The sequence below is a fragment of the Rhinoderma darwinii genome, chromosome 5 (genome assembly GCF_050947455.1).
Source record: "Rhinoderma darwinii isolate aRhiDar2 chromosome 5, aRhiDar2.hap1, whole genome shotgun sequence".
Classification (NCBI taxonomy): Eukaryota; Metazoa; Chordata; class Amphibia; order Anura; family Rhinodermatidae; genus Rhinoderma; species Rhinoderma darwinii.
In genome coordinates this window covers 254,932,418-254,948,148 of record NC_134691.1, presented here as the reverse complement: position 1 = coordinate 254,948,148, position 15,731 = coordinate 254,932,418, and the positions used below count along the sequence as shown (strand labels likewise).

General features: G+C 42.6%; 1 protein-coding gene across 1 annotated transcript in view; it reads right to left on the bottom strand.

Moving 5' to 3' along the window:
- VOPP1 (VOPP1 WW domain binding protein) overlaps positions 1 to 9,442 on the bottom strand; it is a 193,652-nt gene extending 184,210 nt beyond the window's left edge. The window contains exon 1 of the mRNA XM_075828235.1: positions 9,366 to 9,442. Coding sequence (XP_075684350.1) covers positions 9,366 to 9,442 — 77 coding nt within the window. The remainder of the gene's footprint in view (positions 1 to 9,365) is intronic.
- Positions 9,443 to 15,731: the final 6,289 nt, after the last annotated feature.

Below are 15,731 nucleotides of genomic sequence, written 5' to 3'. Positions count from 1 at the left end.
GAAGATGTTTGTAGGCGTATTAGGGGCGTTTTTTCAGGCGTAATTTGAGGCGTAAAACACCTCCATTACGTCTGAAAAGAGGTCGTGTGCACATACCCTTAAAATGCCTTAAGGGGTGCAGTTTCCAGTCACTACTTGGGGATTTGTTTTACTATTTGACCTCAGAGCCCTGTAATTGTGGGCCAATGCTGTGAAAATCACCAAAATGGACCTCAAATGCATATGTTGCTCTTCACTTCTGGGCCCTGTCTTATGTCCAGGCAAATGTTAAATTCCTTGAGGGGTGTAGTTTACAAAATGGGGTTACTTCTTGGGGGCTTCCACTGTACTCTGGTACTTCAGGGTTTTGCAAATGCGACATGACACCCAAAAACCAATCCAGCAAAATGTGCATGCCAAATAGCGCTCCTGCCTTTCTGAGCCCTGCCATGTGACCAAACAGCAGTATTTCTGTACTCTGGAGAAATTGCTTTACAAATGTTGGGGTGCTTTTTCTACTTTATCCCTTGTGAAAATGAAAAAATTCAACTTTTTAGTGGAGAAAATGTTGATATTCGTTTTTACGGCCCAATTCCAATAAATTCTGCAAAAGACCAGTGGGGTCTAAATGCTTACTATACCCCTAGATAGGTTCCTTAAGGGGTGTAGTTTCCCAAATGGGGTCACTTTTGGGTGGTTCCTACTGTTTTGGTTCCGTAGGCACTTTGCAAATGTGAAATGGCACCCGAAAACTATTCGAGATAAATTTGAGCTCCAAATGGTGATCCTTCCCTTTTGACCCCTGCCGTGTGTCCAAACAGCAGTTTATGACCACTTATGGGGTATTGCCGTAATCGGGAGAAATTGGTTTTTAAATGTCAGGGTGCGTTTTCTCCTTTATGCCTTGTAAACATTTTAAAATGTAGAAATTTTGTTCGAAAAAATTTAAATTTTGATTTTCACGGTGCCTAATTCTACTAAAGTCAGCAAAAAACCTGTGGGGTCAAAATGCTCACTATACCCCTCGATAAATTCCTTGAGGGGTGTCGTTTCCCAAATGGGGTAACTTTTGGGGGGTTTCCACTGATTTGGTCCCTCAGGGGCTTTGCTAATGCGACATGGCACCCGAAAATCATTGCAGCAAAACTTGAGCTCAAAAAGCCAAATGGTTCTCCTTCCTTTCTGAGACCTGCCGTGTGTCCAAACAGCAGTTTATCACCACATATGGGGTATTGCCATAATTCGGGAGAAATTGCTTTTCAAATGTTGGGGAGTTTTTTCTCCTTTATGCCTTGTAAAAATGTTACATTTCTATGTTTTATTGGAAAGAATTTAGATTTTCATTTTCACGGCTTCATTCCACTAAATTCTGCAAAAAAACATGGGGTCAAAATGCCCACTACATCTCTTAGCAAATTCCTTAAGGGGTGTAGTTTGCCAAATGGTGTTTTGGGGGTGTTTCCACTTTTTTGGCATCACAAGACCTCTTCAAACCCGACATGGTGCCTAAAATATATTCTAATAAAAAGAAGGCCCCAAAATCCTCTAGGTGATCCTTTGCTTCAGAGGTCTGTGTTTCAGTGAATTAGCACACTAGGGCTACATGTGCAATATTTCTAAAAACTGCAGATTCCGGGCAATAAATATTGAGTTACTTTTCTCTGTTAAAACCTTCTGTTTTACAGTAAAAAAAGGATTAAAAATGAATTTCCGCAAAAAAAATGACATTTGTAAATTTCATCCCTACTTTGCTGTGATTCTTGTGAAAACATTAAAGGGTTAATAAACTTTATAAATGCTGTTTTAAATACTTTGAGGGTTCAGTTTTTAAAATGCGGTGATTAATGGGGTTTGCATTGTATGTAGCCCTCAAAACCACTTCACAACTGAACTCGTCCCTGTAAAAATAGCCTTTTCAAATTTTCTTGAAAATGTGAGAAATTTCTGCTAAAGTTCTAAGCCTTGTAACGTCCTAGAAAAATAAAAGGATGTACAAAAGATGATGCCAATCTAAAGTAGACATGTGGGAAATGTTAATTAGCATTTATTTTGTGTGGTATTACTATCTGTCTTACAAGCAGATAGATTTAAATTTAGAAAAATGCTAATTTTTGCAGTTTTTTGCTAAATTTTGGTGTTTTCACAATAAAATACTGAATGTATCGACAAAATTTTACCACCAACTTAAAGGGAATGTGTTGCCAGAAAAACATGTTTTTTTTGTTTTAATTAAACATTTAGTGTGTAGGTGATTAAACATTGTTCAAATTTTATTTATTTTTTTCACGAGTCAGGAAATATTATAAATTAGATTCTAATTTATAATATTTCCCATTGCTGGTCACTAGATGGAGCTATTCCCAAAATTGCAGCATTGCAAAATTGGGTAAAAAGCCCTCGCTCTAGTGAGCTCTCAGCATCCCCCCCTCCTTTATCCTGGCTAGTGCCGGGATAAACGAGGGGTTTGAACGGTCTAACCTCCTACACTGTGTGTCGCCATTTTTTGAGCTAACACACAGTGTAGAAGGTTAACATACAGTAGTAAACGTACACAAACACGAACATACATTGAAATCTCTTACCTGCTCCTGCCGCCGCGGCTCCCTCCGGCCCGTCCGCTCCGTCTGCTGCCGCTGGTCCAAGTGCACAAGTCCGGAAGCCGCGACCGGAAGTAGTAATCTTACTGTCCGGCCGCGACTTCCGGTCCACAGGAAAATGGCGCCGGACGGCGCCAATGTCAAATTGGACTGTGTGGGAGCGGCGCATGCGCAGTTCCCACACAGACGGCGTACACAGAAGTGGATGGGACGGGAGCCGTTCGCAGTCCCTATGGGACTGTGGCTGCCGTATTCCATGTCTGTATGTGTCGTTAATCGACACATACAGAAATGGAACAAAAAATGGCAGCCCCCATAGGGAACAAAAAGTGTAAAAATAAGAAAAAGTAAAACACAAACACACAAATAAATATAAACGTTTTTAATAAAGCACTAACATCTTTAACATATGAAAAAAAAAATTGTGATGACACTGTTCCTTTAAAGTATAATGTGTCACGAGGGAACAATCTCAGAATCGCTTGGATAGGTAAAAGCATTCCAAAGTTATTACCACATAAAGTGAAGCATGTCAGATTTAAAAAATGGGTCTGCGTCCTGAACGTGCAAACTAGTCCATGTCCTTAACCCCTTCCCGCCATTTCACGTACAGTTACGTGATGGGAGATGGTCTTTTCCCGCAGCTGAGCCGAGCCAGCGACATCACCGCCGGGTGACAGCTGTATGTTACAGCTGGCACCCTGAGGTATCGGCCAGGACCGGAGCTAGCCTCCAATCCGACCGATTAACCCCTCACATGCTGCGTTTAATAGAGTTTGCAGCATGTGAGGAGTTTATAGCCACCGGCACCCCAGCAACGTGATCGCTGGGTTGCCGGTGGCTGCAAAGGCGATCGGAGGGGTAATACTTACCTTCCGGTCTGCCAGTAATGGAATCCTCCTATGCCCCGTCGTCGGCGGGGCCCAGCAGGCTTCCGATACCATTGGCAAGATGGCGCCGGCTCAGCTTCCGGCTCAGAAGCTAAGCCGGCGTAATCAGCAGTGGGTATCCGCTGTATGTTACAGCGGACACCCCGATCTATCGCCAGGAACTGGAGCCAGCTCCGATTCCTGGCATTAACCCCTTCGATGCAGCGATCCATTGTGATCGCTGCATCCTAGAGGTTTGTCGCAAATCGGCAGCCTCGCCATGCGATGGCAAGGCTGGCGACTGCTACTATGGCAACAGGAGCCCATAACAATGGCCTCCTGTCTGCCATTACGTAAGCTGAATAGGCCCCGCCCGGAGGCGGAGCCTGATCGGCTTGCTGTCAGTGAACAACTGACAGTTCTAATACATTGCACTACATAGGTAGTGCAATGTATTAGAACATCAAACAAACAGTTGGACCTTCAAGTCCCCTAGTGGGACTAAAGAAAAGTGTAAAAAAAAAGTGTAAAAAAAGTAAAAATAAAAGGTGTAAAAAATACAATAAAAGTTTCAAATAATAACACAAAACACAATCGCCCTTTTTCCCTTATCAAGTCATTTATTATTGAAATAAATAATAAAGCCATACATATTTGGTATCGCTGCGACCGTAACGACCTTAACTATAAAAATATTATGTTATTTATTCCGCACAGTGAACGCCGTAAAAAAAAACTAAAAAACACTGACATAATTGCTATTTTATGGTCACTTTGTCTTCCAAAAATTGAAATAATAAGTGATCAAAAAGTCGCATGTACCCAAAAATGGTGTCTATAAAAACTATAACTCGTCTCGCTAAAAACAAGCCCTCATACAGCTCCGTTGACGAAAACATTAAAACCGTTATGGCTCTCACATCTTGGCGACAGAAAAAATCCATTCTCTTTACAAAAGTTATTTTATTGTGCAAAAAGTTGTAAAACATAAAAAGTGCTATAAATTAGGTATCACCGGAATCGGAATGACCCGCAGAATAAAGGTAACATGTAATTTATAACGCATGGTGAACGCTGTATAAAAAGAATTTAAAAAATATGCCAGAATTACTATTTTTTGGTCAAGTTGCCTCCCAAAAAAAAAGGATAACAAGTGATCAAAAAGTCACATGTACCCCAAAATGGTACCAATAAAAACTCCAGCTCGTCCCGCAAAAAAAACAGCCATCATACCACTATGTCTATGAAAAAATAAAATTAGTTAAGGCTCCAATAAGCCAGGAAATAAAAATATGCAGTTGTGCCGGCCCGAGGGGAACGTTTCTTCTGTTTCAAGTGGCGAATTATCAAGACCCCTAAAATTAGGGAACCAGGAAGGGGAGGGCCCAAACATATCTGCTGGAAGCGAGGGTGCCCGTATTATACCAGGACAACACTTCCCAGCAAAATTCCTCAAACTGCAAAGATCCCGAGTGTGGACCAAAAGGGGAATAAGTAAAGACCATTTATTAGTGCGACACCGGCCTGTGCAGAAAGGATTGTGTCACAGCATAACACACATCTATGGATCATTTTATTGTTTTTTTTTACCCCATTATTATACCACCTGACTATGCCCCTTATATACTCCGCCCGGCTTACATGTACCCCCACATTATAAACGGAAACACCAGTAAGACTCAATACAAGACTACTACAAGCAAAATCCACGCTCCAAAAGCCAAATGGCGCTACCTCCCTTCTGTACCCTACAGTGTGCCCAAACAGCAGTTTACTTCCACATATATGGCATTGGCATACCCGGGAGAACCCTTTTAACAATTTTTGGGGGGTGTGTCTCCAGTGGCACAAGCTGTGCGCCACATATTGGCATATCTATGGAAAAAATCCCATTTTCACTCTGCAACATCGTGTGCACACCGATTTCTGCCAATCCCCTGTGGGGTTAATATGCACAGTACACCCCTAGGTGAATACCTTGAGGGGTGTCGTTTCCAAAATGGGGTCAATTCTGGGGGGGATCCACTGTTTTGGTCCCACAGGGACTTTGCAAATGCGACATAGCGCCCAGAAACCAATCCAGCAAAATCTGTACTCCAAAAGCCAAATGGCGCTTTTTCCCTTCTGAGCCCTACTCTATGCCCAAACAGCAGTTTATGACCACATATGTGGTATTGCCGTACACAGGAGAAGTTGCTTTACAAGTGTTTGGGGTGCTTTTTTTCATTTATTTGTTGAGAAAATGAAAAATTTTAAGCTAAAACTACGTCTTATTGGAAAAAAAGGATTTTTTTTATCTTCACTTCCCAATTCTAATAAAATCTATGAAACCCCTGTGGGTTCAAAATGCTCACTACACCCCTAGATGGATTCTTCAAGGGGTGTAGTTTCCTAAATGGAGTCACTTTTTTTGGTGAATTCACTGTTTTGGTCCCTTAGGGGCTTTGCAAATGTGACATGGTCTCCACAAACCATTCCTGCTAAATTTGAGCTCCAAAAGCCAAATGGCACTCTTTCCCTTCTAAGCCCTGGCGTGTGTCCAAAACAGCCTTTTATGACCACATGTGGGGTATTGTTTTACTCGGGGGAAATTGCTTTACAAAAGTAGTGGTGCATTTTCTCTTTTTAGTCCTTGTGGAAATTAGAAAAAATTAGCTAAACCTACATTTTCTTTGAAAGAATGCTCGTCCTAATGCGCAAAGTACCCGCCGCTCAGGATGAGCATTCTCGTCCTGTGTCAGCAACTAGTTAAAGCTTCATGGAAAAGTAAAATTACATTTGCTATTAGTGATGTAACAATAGATTTGTTTAGCAGTATGCAGAGTCTATTGTATATCAGGTAGAATAAGAAAATCTTAATGGACAAGGTCAGCAGGAGACTGGAGGATCAGACAGTTACATGTCACACAGCTCCTGCAGACCTGATAACTAGGAATTCTTTTTGATATTGACAGCACTGCACTGTGTGAAGACTTCAAAGTCAGAGCATTAACTATTCACATTAATGTAGACCTTCTGGAAATCTAAGTTAATATGCATCAGAGGAATGTGCTGTGTTTTGTTTCTGATCAATTATAGAAACATGTAAAGAAAATCCTCTTAGACAGAGGTATTGTTTGGATGTCCTGGGTGCCCACTATTGATCCACCAATGACTTGACATGCCAATGTATATAATAATGACATGTTATAAAGAAAGTACATATATTGTAAAATATACTCTTGTGCGTTGTGATATATGTGCAAATTTCTATTGTTAAACTGTTTTCCCTTAGCCCTAATACACACGACCGTATCTGCCACACGAGTCCCGTGGAAAGATAGGACATGTTCTATCTTTCCATGGATCAGAGAGTCAGGTCCGTTTTCACGGACCTGATTCACCCACTAAAGGGAATGGGTCCGGGTGCCACTCGGATGCCGTGAATAATGGCCCTCGGTCATGTGCAACTAGGCTTAGTCCTATAAGCAGCACAATAAAGGGGTATTTATGCCCCTGTGTACTAATAGGACAGATAGAATTTTTAATTTAATCAAATTAAACACTAATTAACTAGAGCCCCTCCCTACAAAAGGATATCTGGCCCCTCCCACCTTGTGTTTATTATAAAATAGTAGCCTTAATTAGGTCAGGAAGCTTGTGCCGCTGTTAGTACTAAGGGAAAACAGATTAACGTTAGAAATCTACATTTCCTGTACGTCCTGTACGCAGCACAATAATGGGGGTTTAGCAAGAAGTAACCCCATAGGTGGGGCCCACTTCTGTAGTGGGACTCAGAATTGACCGCTCCAGCTGAATCAAACTTTATTCAGTCCAATAGATGGGCACTGCTCTAGTAGAGTGGGCTCTAGAAATATGGTGGTGGATCAGAGTTCTAACAATGTAAGCCAAACTATTGGCTTCTTAACTCTATCTACCCAGGGTAGGTTTGGTGTATTTTTAAGCATTTGTTTCTTTTAGGAAACCATTAATAAATTCACAAACTTCCTGATCACTTACTCCAAGCTAAATAGATCTCAAGACAACAGGACAGATCTAGAAATGAAGATTACATTCCTCATGAGAGGAAGGCTCGTGACAGAACAGTAGAAAAGAGCTGACCTGATCACAGGTTACAAATGAGTGAACTTTGGAGTCAAGTTTGGCAGTAGCCTTAACAGCCTATTCCCCTGATAGAAGTCGCTTTTTCGTGGCAGGTGGGCTCGCACATTTTGATCAAACTGAGCGCTAAGAATCTCACATTTATTAACGTAATAACTGTAGCAGTAATGCAATAACAATAATAAAAATGCATAATAAACAATAAGTGTGTCCCTTAGTGCCTGTGGTGTGCATCTGCATTCTCTTGTTACTGGTAATACATTAGTCACGGCAGATTAGCACCTGCATATCTATTTCATGTTTTAAGAGCAGCTGATCAACCCTCTTTGTTTGTAGTATTTGCATGGGGGCGGTGACTGCTTCCATTTTGGTCATGCTCTCCACCCTCCTGTCCTGGGTTGTTTTTAATTAGAACAGAATATATTTGGTTCCTACCTATTCTGAGCTCACTGTGGGCTCAGCCCAAGAGAGAGAGGTAAATCTCCAAAATAGGTATACAATGTTTAGTGTAGGGACCACCTGATAGAGGTCGTCTTGTCGTGGCAGTTGGGCTCGCACATTTTGATCAAACTGAGCGCTAAGAACCTCACATTTATTAACGTAATAACTATAGCAGTGATGCAATAATAATAATAAAAATGCTTAATAAACAATAAGTGTGTGTGTGTGTGTGCGTGTGTGTGTGTATGTATGTATATATATATATATATATATATATATATATATATATATAAATCTAAGCGCCTGCGGTGTGCATCCGCATTCTCTTGTTACTGGTAATACATTAGTCACGGCAGATTAGCACCTGCATATCTATTTCATGTTTTAGGAGGAACTGACCAACCCTCTTTGTTTGTAGCCTTAACAAGACCACATCATTGAGGAATCTGATGTACAGATCCGCTGATAACAAAGTTTGAAGCTCCCTTATTCTTTTGACAGATGTTATGGCCAGGAGCGGACATAGTATGTAAGGGACTGGGTGCCATGATAAACTGTTGGAGAGCATGGGGGCCACATATCCCTCTTGCACGGGGGCTCTCCATCACCTGTGTCCAACCCTGAGCATCACCAGGAGGAAATAACCTTTTAGGAAAGGTAATTATGTGGGACCTCTTCCCGAGGTTCAGAGGTAGATGAGCACAAAACTCTAAGGACTACAGCAAAGTTACATTTTGCCACAGGTCTGAAAGATGGTAGGTCTCATTCTAGAAAACCATTTCAGGAACCTTTTCACCAAGGGTTTTTGTGACAAGGATCTTACCCAAAAAGGAGGCCTGGACTAAATTTGGATATTTAAGGTCTATAGGCTCAGTACTTTTCCGAATCCTTCCTGCAGGAAGCGTAGGATGTTGTTAATCCTCGGGTTGGAACTATCCATTCCTTGAGTGGAATGCCAAGCTGAAAAGATCTATTGGTGCCTTGTGTCAGCCTTCTTGGCAGATTTAGACCTGGACTGTGAGCAGGTCTTCATAAACTCATTGAAGAGCCCTTTATATTATAAAAGGGGCTGGTCCACCTACAGGCTGTCACGTTGAGACTCTTCATGTTCTGGCAGAGTAGAGTGCTCTGAGACACTCAGTAACAACCTCGACACATGTGAATGAGTTGGGAAAGCCATACCCTCTGTGGTCAGAAAGGTATGATGGCTTTTACTGTGGCTTGGTCTTGCCTGATTTTCATCAATACCCTGGGTATCAAGGAAACCGGAGGGAAAATGTAGGCCAGCCTAAACCTACTAGGGATGGACAGGGCATCCACTGCAAAGGGATTGTCCCCCTGATAAAGGGAAATAAATGTTTCCACCTTGGCGCTGAACCTGTTCATCATGAGAGTGTTCTCTGGCACTCCCCACATCTTGGTGATCCGCTTGAAGATCTCTAGACTCAGAGACATTTCCCCCGGGACTGCTAGACTTTGATTCAGCCGGGCGGCAATAATGTTGAGGGAGCCTTAAATATGTACAGCAGACAGATGGGAATGGACATGGACAACTCAGTCCATGTCAAGATCTTTCCCACTTCCCTCATAAGGGGGTCTGATTGGGTGCCACTGTCATGTCCATGGCTGTGGGCCATCAGCTCCAATCTCCCCCTGACAGCAGCAGCCACGAGTCAGCAAGCGCTGGCCCCAGCCTCCTCCTCAGGAGACGCTAGCGCTCGTTTCCACTCACCTCAGCCGGATCCCGTAGAGTGCGCGCATGCTCGTGCCCGCTCTTAAAGGGGCAGCGCGCGTACCGGACTGAACATCTGGCCATGAGTACCCTGGACTAGAAGGGGGGGTCCAGCCCCCTGCTTTTATGCCTGAGAGTTGTTGTTGTTTCCCTAGTTTGCCTATGCTGTGGTCTCCTAGTGTGTTTCTGTTCCCTGCATTCCATACTATCCTGGTCGAGTACTATGCTGAGCCAAAGTCGTGCCGTGCTGTATACCACGCCTGACCTGCTTCACCTCACCTGATGTCTACCTGCTGCCTAGTCCCAGCCGAGCCTGCCTTGCTACTGTCCGAGCTGCCACAGGTACCTATACGAACTATAGACATTGACCACCGCCCTGTTGGCCAGCTGCCATACCGCTAAGGCGGTACGGCCCAGTGGGTCCAGAGGCACTACGTGACAGCTATGCTGCCTGATGTTATCATGTCCAACTTTACACTTACTTCTTTCCCCTGCACTTGTATAGTATATAATGTGGCTTTATGTTCCTTTAGGATCAAGGACATAGACCTGTAGAGGGGACTCCTTGAGCCCCAAACTTTATACTCCTCCAGGTGCACTCCCAACCTAGTTGAGATGTATCTGTAGTCAACAAGATCCAGAGATGCTGGATCAAGGACCTCCGGCCTCTGAGATGTTTCCACATCTAATGGATGCATAAGTTTAAAATGACAGAGTGCACCTAATGTTCAACCACTCAGGGTTGTGTTAACTTAGGTTCTGGATCTCTCTCTGAAAGGGGTCGTAAATGCCATAAGGCCCAAAGAACTGCCTCTGCAGCTGCTGACATGAAGCATAAGACCCTCTGCTGCCAAGATTCTTTCTCGCCAAGTGGGAGGAAGGGAGAGTATATATCCTGGGAATTTGAGAAAAAGCCGAAGAATGTCTTTGTTCTTGATTGAACAATGTCCGACTTTTCCTAATTTATTATCCAACAGTGTTGGAGTCACTGGACAGTAGTTTGAAGATGGAGTATCAGATGAATCGTCCAGGTATAGAACCCAAGATATCCCCTGTATTCTTACGGGCAGCTATCGTGGACACCACCTTAGAAAAGGTGTAAGGAGCCGAAGAGATACTAAACAGAAGAGCTGTGACAGTTTCGTGGAGAAGGGATAATGCTATAGGGTTGTTTTTCAGGGGTTGGCCCAGGCCCCTAAGTTACAGTGAAGGGAAATCTTAATGCTTTAGTATACCAAGACATTTTGGACAATTGTATGCTTCCAACTTTGTGGGAACAGTTTTGGGAAGGCCCTTTTCTGTTCTAGCATGACTGGACCCCAATGCACAAAGCAAGATCCATAAAGGCATGGTTGGGTGAGTGTAGTGTGGAAAAACTTGACTGGTCTCAGCACAGAGTCCTGACCTCAAGCCCATCAAAGACCTTTGGGATGAATTAGAATGGAGATTGCAAGCCGGGCCCTCTCGTGCAGCAACAGTGTCTGACCTCACTAATTCTCTTCTGGATGAATGGGCAAAAATTTCCACAGACACACTCTAAAATCTTGTAGAAAGCCTTTCCAGAAGAATGGAAGCTGTTTTAACTGCAAAATGGGGACCAACTCCATATCATATGCCTATAGATTTAGAATAGGATGTCATAAAATTGGGGATGGGATCAAGGTATGTCTTTTTTTTTTCCACTAAAAAGTGTGAGTGGCATTATTTATGGGGGGAGCTATATGTGGGGCACAATCTACAGGGGAGGCTATATGGGAGACACTATCTACAGAGGGGGCTATATGTAGGGTACTATCTATGGGGGGGCTATATGTGGGGCACTATATACAGGGGGCGCTATATGTGGGGCACTATCTACTGGGGGCTATATGTGGGACACTATCTACAGGGGGCTATATGTAGGGTACTATTTACAGGGCGGCTATATGTGGGGCGCTATCTACAGTGGGGGCTAATGTAGAGTGCTATCTACAGGGGGGCTATATGTAGAGCACTATCTACAGGGGGCTATATGTGGGCACAATCAACAGGGGGGCTATATGTGGGGCACTATCTACAAGGGGCTGTATGTGGGTACTATCTACAAGGATGTCTATGGGGGCACTATCTACAGGAAACACTGTGTGTGTGTGTAAGACACAGTGTATGGGGCTATTATAATCAGGGACACAGTGTATGGTGCTATTATAATCAGGGGCACAGTGTATGGTGCTATTTTAATCAGGGACACAGTGTATGGTGCTATTATAATTAGAGAAGTAGTGTGTTGTGCTCTTATAATTAGATGTGCAGTGTATGGCGCTATTATATTTAGGGGCATAGTGTGTGGCACCATAAGAATTTTATCTTCATTTATAGGTGCAGAAATATTTGAAAAGTGAGAAGCTGAAGACATCTAAACGGCAAACTGCAAAAATGGGCTGTGGTCGATAGAAGTCGCCATAGAGGTCTGGAGCGGATGGAGAAGAAAAGAGAAAAATGACAACTAGAATCTGAAAAGATGTCACCAGTGAGTCACTTAATGTAAATGTTTATTCTGCCTCTAATCAGTACTGTAGTCACTGTATGATCAGCAGAGAGATGATGGGTGGTATGATTTATTTTTTGTGAAACAGTAACTCGCATGCTGGGAGCTGTAGTTTTATGGCATACAAACCTATACGGCAGGGGTTCCACGAAGCTGTATTTGTGCTGGTGTTGTATTTATGTGCTGAGCTTGGTTCTGGTGCTGTATATATGTACTGAGCTTGGTTCTGGTGCTGTATTTATGTACTGAGCTTTGTCCTGGAGGTGTATATATGTACTGAGCTTGGTTCTTGTCACGATCGGTGCGAATGTGGACCCACTGGGCCGTACCGCCGTAGCGGGATAGCAGCTGAACAAATAGTGTACCAAGTAAAGTCTATTGTCCGAGCAAGGGTACCTGTGGTAGTACAAACAGTAGCGATGGCTAGGCTCAGATGGGACCTTGGCAGTAGACACCAGGCGTGGTGTAACACAACACGACTCCAACTTTTTTAAGGCGCAGGAACAAGGTAGCACGGGATACAGGTAGCAGGAAAGGGAACAATGGGAACAGGAAAACACTAATGGACCATTTGCTAGACTGACACGGGAAAACACAACAACGCTCAGGCAATGAGTGAAGGGGCAGGGCCCTTCATATAGTCCAGGGTGATCATGGGTGATTAGACAATTTTAAACATGTGTGCGCACTGGCCCTTTAAAGCACCCTAGTGGTCACTGCAGGCCAGGACGGCCGCATGTGCTGGCATCTCCGGGAAGGAAGGCGTCGCAGGATGAGAGGAGTTCTGGTGCTGAATATATGTATAAGGTTTGTTCTGGTGCTGTATATATGTACTGAGCTTTGGTCTGGTGTTGTATATATGTACTGAGCTTGGTTCTGAGTCGGTATTTATGTACTGAGTTTTGTTCTGGTGCTGTATATATGTAATGAGCTTGGTTCTGGAGCCGTATATGTCAGAGCTTGGTTCTAATGCTGTAATTATGTAGGATATATTTATAATAACAAAATTGCAGGGCAGATGGAATTGTTTTCAATTCATTGTATATTTAATGGGAATATGTCAGGTAGTTTTAACCCCTTGAACCGCCACAATGCGGTAATACATGACCTGACAACATTTCCAAACATTCCCCTATATGTTTTTTTCAGGTGCAGCAAAATCTTTCAAATCAACTTTTAAAACGGCGCATGCTGTATGCTAATTACTCACTAAAGGGTCATAGGGCAGAGCTGCTATCCTGAAGAGTCACATACTCCTGCCTCAAAACCCACCTTTCCATGCTTGATTGACATCCCCTGGCTGTTATACATCACTACCAGTCTCCTCCAACCTTCTCGGATGCACCATTGCCCTGTACTACTTCGGCACGCACCGTGCAGCGAGGTGTACTCCGCTCGGCTGCACTGCACATGCCAGTACAAGGCAATGGCGCATCTACAAGAGTTACATAGTTACATAGCTAGTACGGTTGAAAAAAGACACATGTCCATCAAGTTCAACCAAGGGATGGGAAAAGGGAAGGGGAACATTTTTACACATTGACATAGGAGCTGATATTTTTTCGGTCTAGGAAATTATCTAAGGCTTTTTTTAAAGTCATTTACTGTCCCTGCTGTGACCAGCTTCTGCGGTAGGCTATTCCATAGATTCACAGTTCTCAGAGTAAAGAGGGCTTGTCACCTCTGCAGGTTGGACTTTTTTTCTCCAGATGGAGGGAGTGCCCCCTTGTTTTTTGAGTGGGTTTGACATGGAACAGGATTTCACCATATTTTTTGTATGTGCCATTAATATATTTATATAAGTTAATAATGTGTGTCCCCCCCCCCTTAGTCGCCTCTTTTCAAGGCTAAATAGGTTTCATTATTTTAATCTTTCCTCATAACTTAGATTTTCCATGACCCTTATCAGCTTTGTTGCTCTTCTTTGTATTTTTTCCAATTCCAGGGCATCCTTTCTATGAACTAGAGCCCAGAACTGAACTGCATATTTTTGATGAGGCCTCACTAATGATTTGTAAAGTAGTGATATGATATCTCTGTCCCACGAGTCTATGCATCTTTTAATACACGACAATATCTTGCTGGCCTTTGAAGCAGCTGATTGACATTGCATGTTGTTATTTAGTTTATGGTCTACAAGTACACCCAGATCCTCCTCAACAATTGACTCTCCCAGTATAGCTCCCCCTAGGACATATGATGCATGCAGATTGTTGGTTCCCAGATGCATAACTTTACATTTATCAACAAAAACCTCATTTACCAAGTGGATGGCCACACACTTAGTGTATACAAATCAGCTTGCAATTTACGAACATCATCTATAGACTGTACAATACTACATAGCTTGGTGTCATCTGCAAAAATAGAAATAGTGCTATTAATCCCATCCTCTATATCATTAATAAATAAGTTGAATAATAGTGGTCCCAGCACTGAACCCTGGGGTACACCACATATAACCGGGGACTATTCAGAGTAGGAATCATTGACCACAACTCTCTGGATATGGTCCTTGAGCCAATTCTCAATCCTATTACAAACTATGCTTTCTAAACCTTAATTTATCCATAAGATGTCTATGACCGACAGTGTCAAATGCCTTTGCAAAGTCCAAAAACACTATATCCACAGCGGCCTCTCTGTCTAGGCTTCTGCTCACATCTTCATAAAAACAAATCAGGTTGGTTTGACAATTCCTGTCCTTAGTAAAACCGTGCTGGCTGTCACTTATAATACTATTTTTTGTCACATAATCCTGTATATAGTCCCTCAATAGCCCCTCAAACATTTTCCCCTCGATGGATGTTAAGCTTACTGGTCTATAATTACCCGGGGAAGACCTAGAGCCCTTTTTGAAAATAGGCACCACATTTGCCCTGCACCAGTCCCTTGGCACTATACCAGTCATTAAAGAATCTTTAAATATTATCAAGAGGGGGACAGAAATAACTGAACTAAGCTCTTTAAGAACTCTATGGTGTACCCCATCTTGTCCCGGGACCTTGTGCACATTTATTTTATTTAACTTAACTTGAACCATATCTACATTGAGCCAATGAAGTATATTAATTGATGTATTAACAGCACTGGCACCAGCTACATCTGCTGTTCTTTCATCTGATTTATATACAGAGCTAAAAAAAACATTTAGTAACTCTGCCTTCTCTTGATCCCCTGTGACCAACTCCCCTTTACCACTATTTAGGGGTCCTACATATTCAGACCTTGGCTTATTTGCATTTACATACTTCAAGAATTTTTTGGGATTTGTTTTACTATCCTTGGCCATCTGCCTTTCATTTTGTAGTTTTGCTGATTTTATTACTTTTTTGCAGATTTTATTAAGCTCTTTATATTTTCCAAAGGCTACAGCTGTACCCTCAGATTTGTATTTTTCAAATGCCCTTTTTTTGTCATATATTGCCCTTTTTACAGTGTAAGCCATGTGGGGTTTAATTTTAGTCATTTATACTTGTTACCTA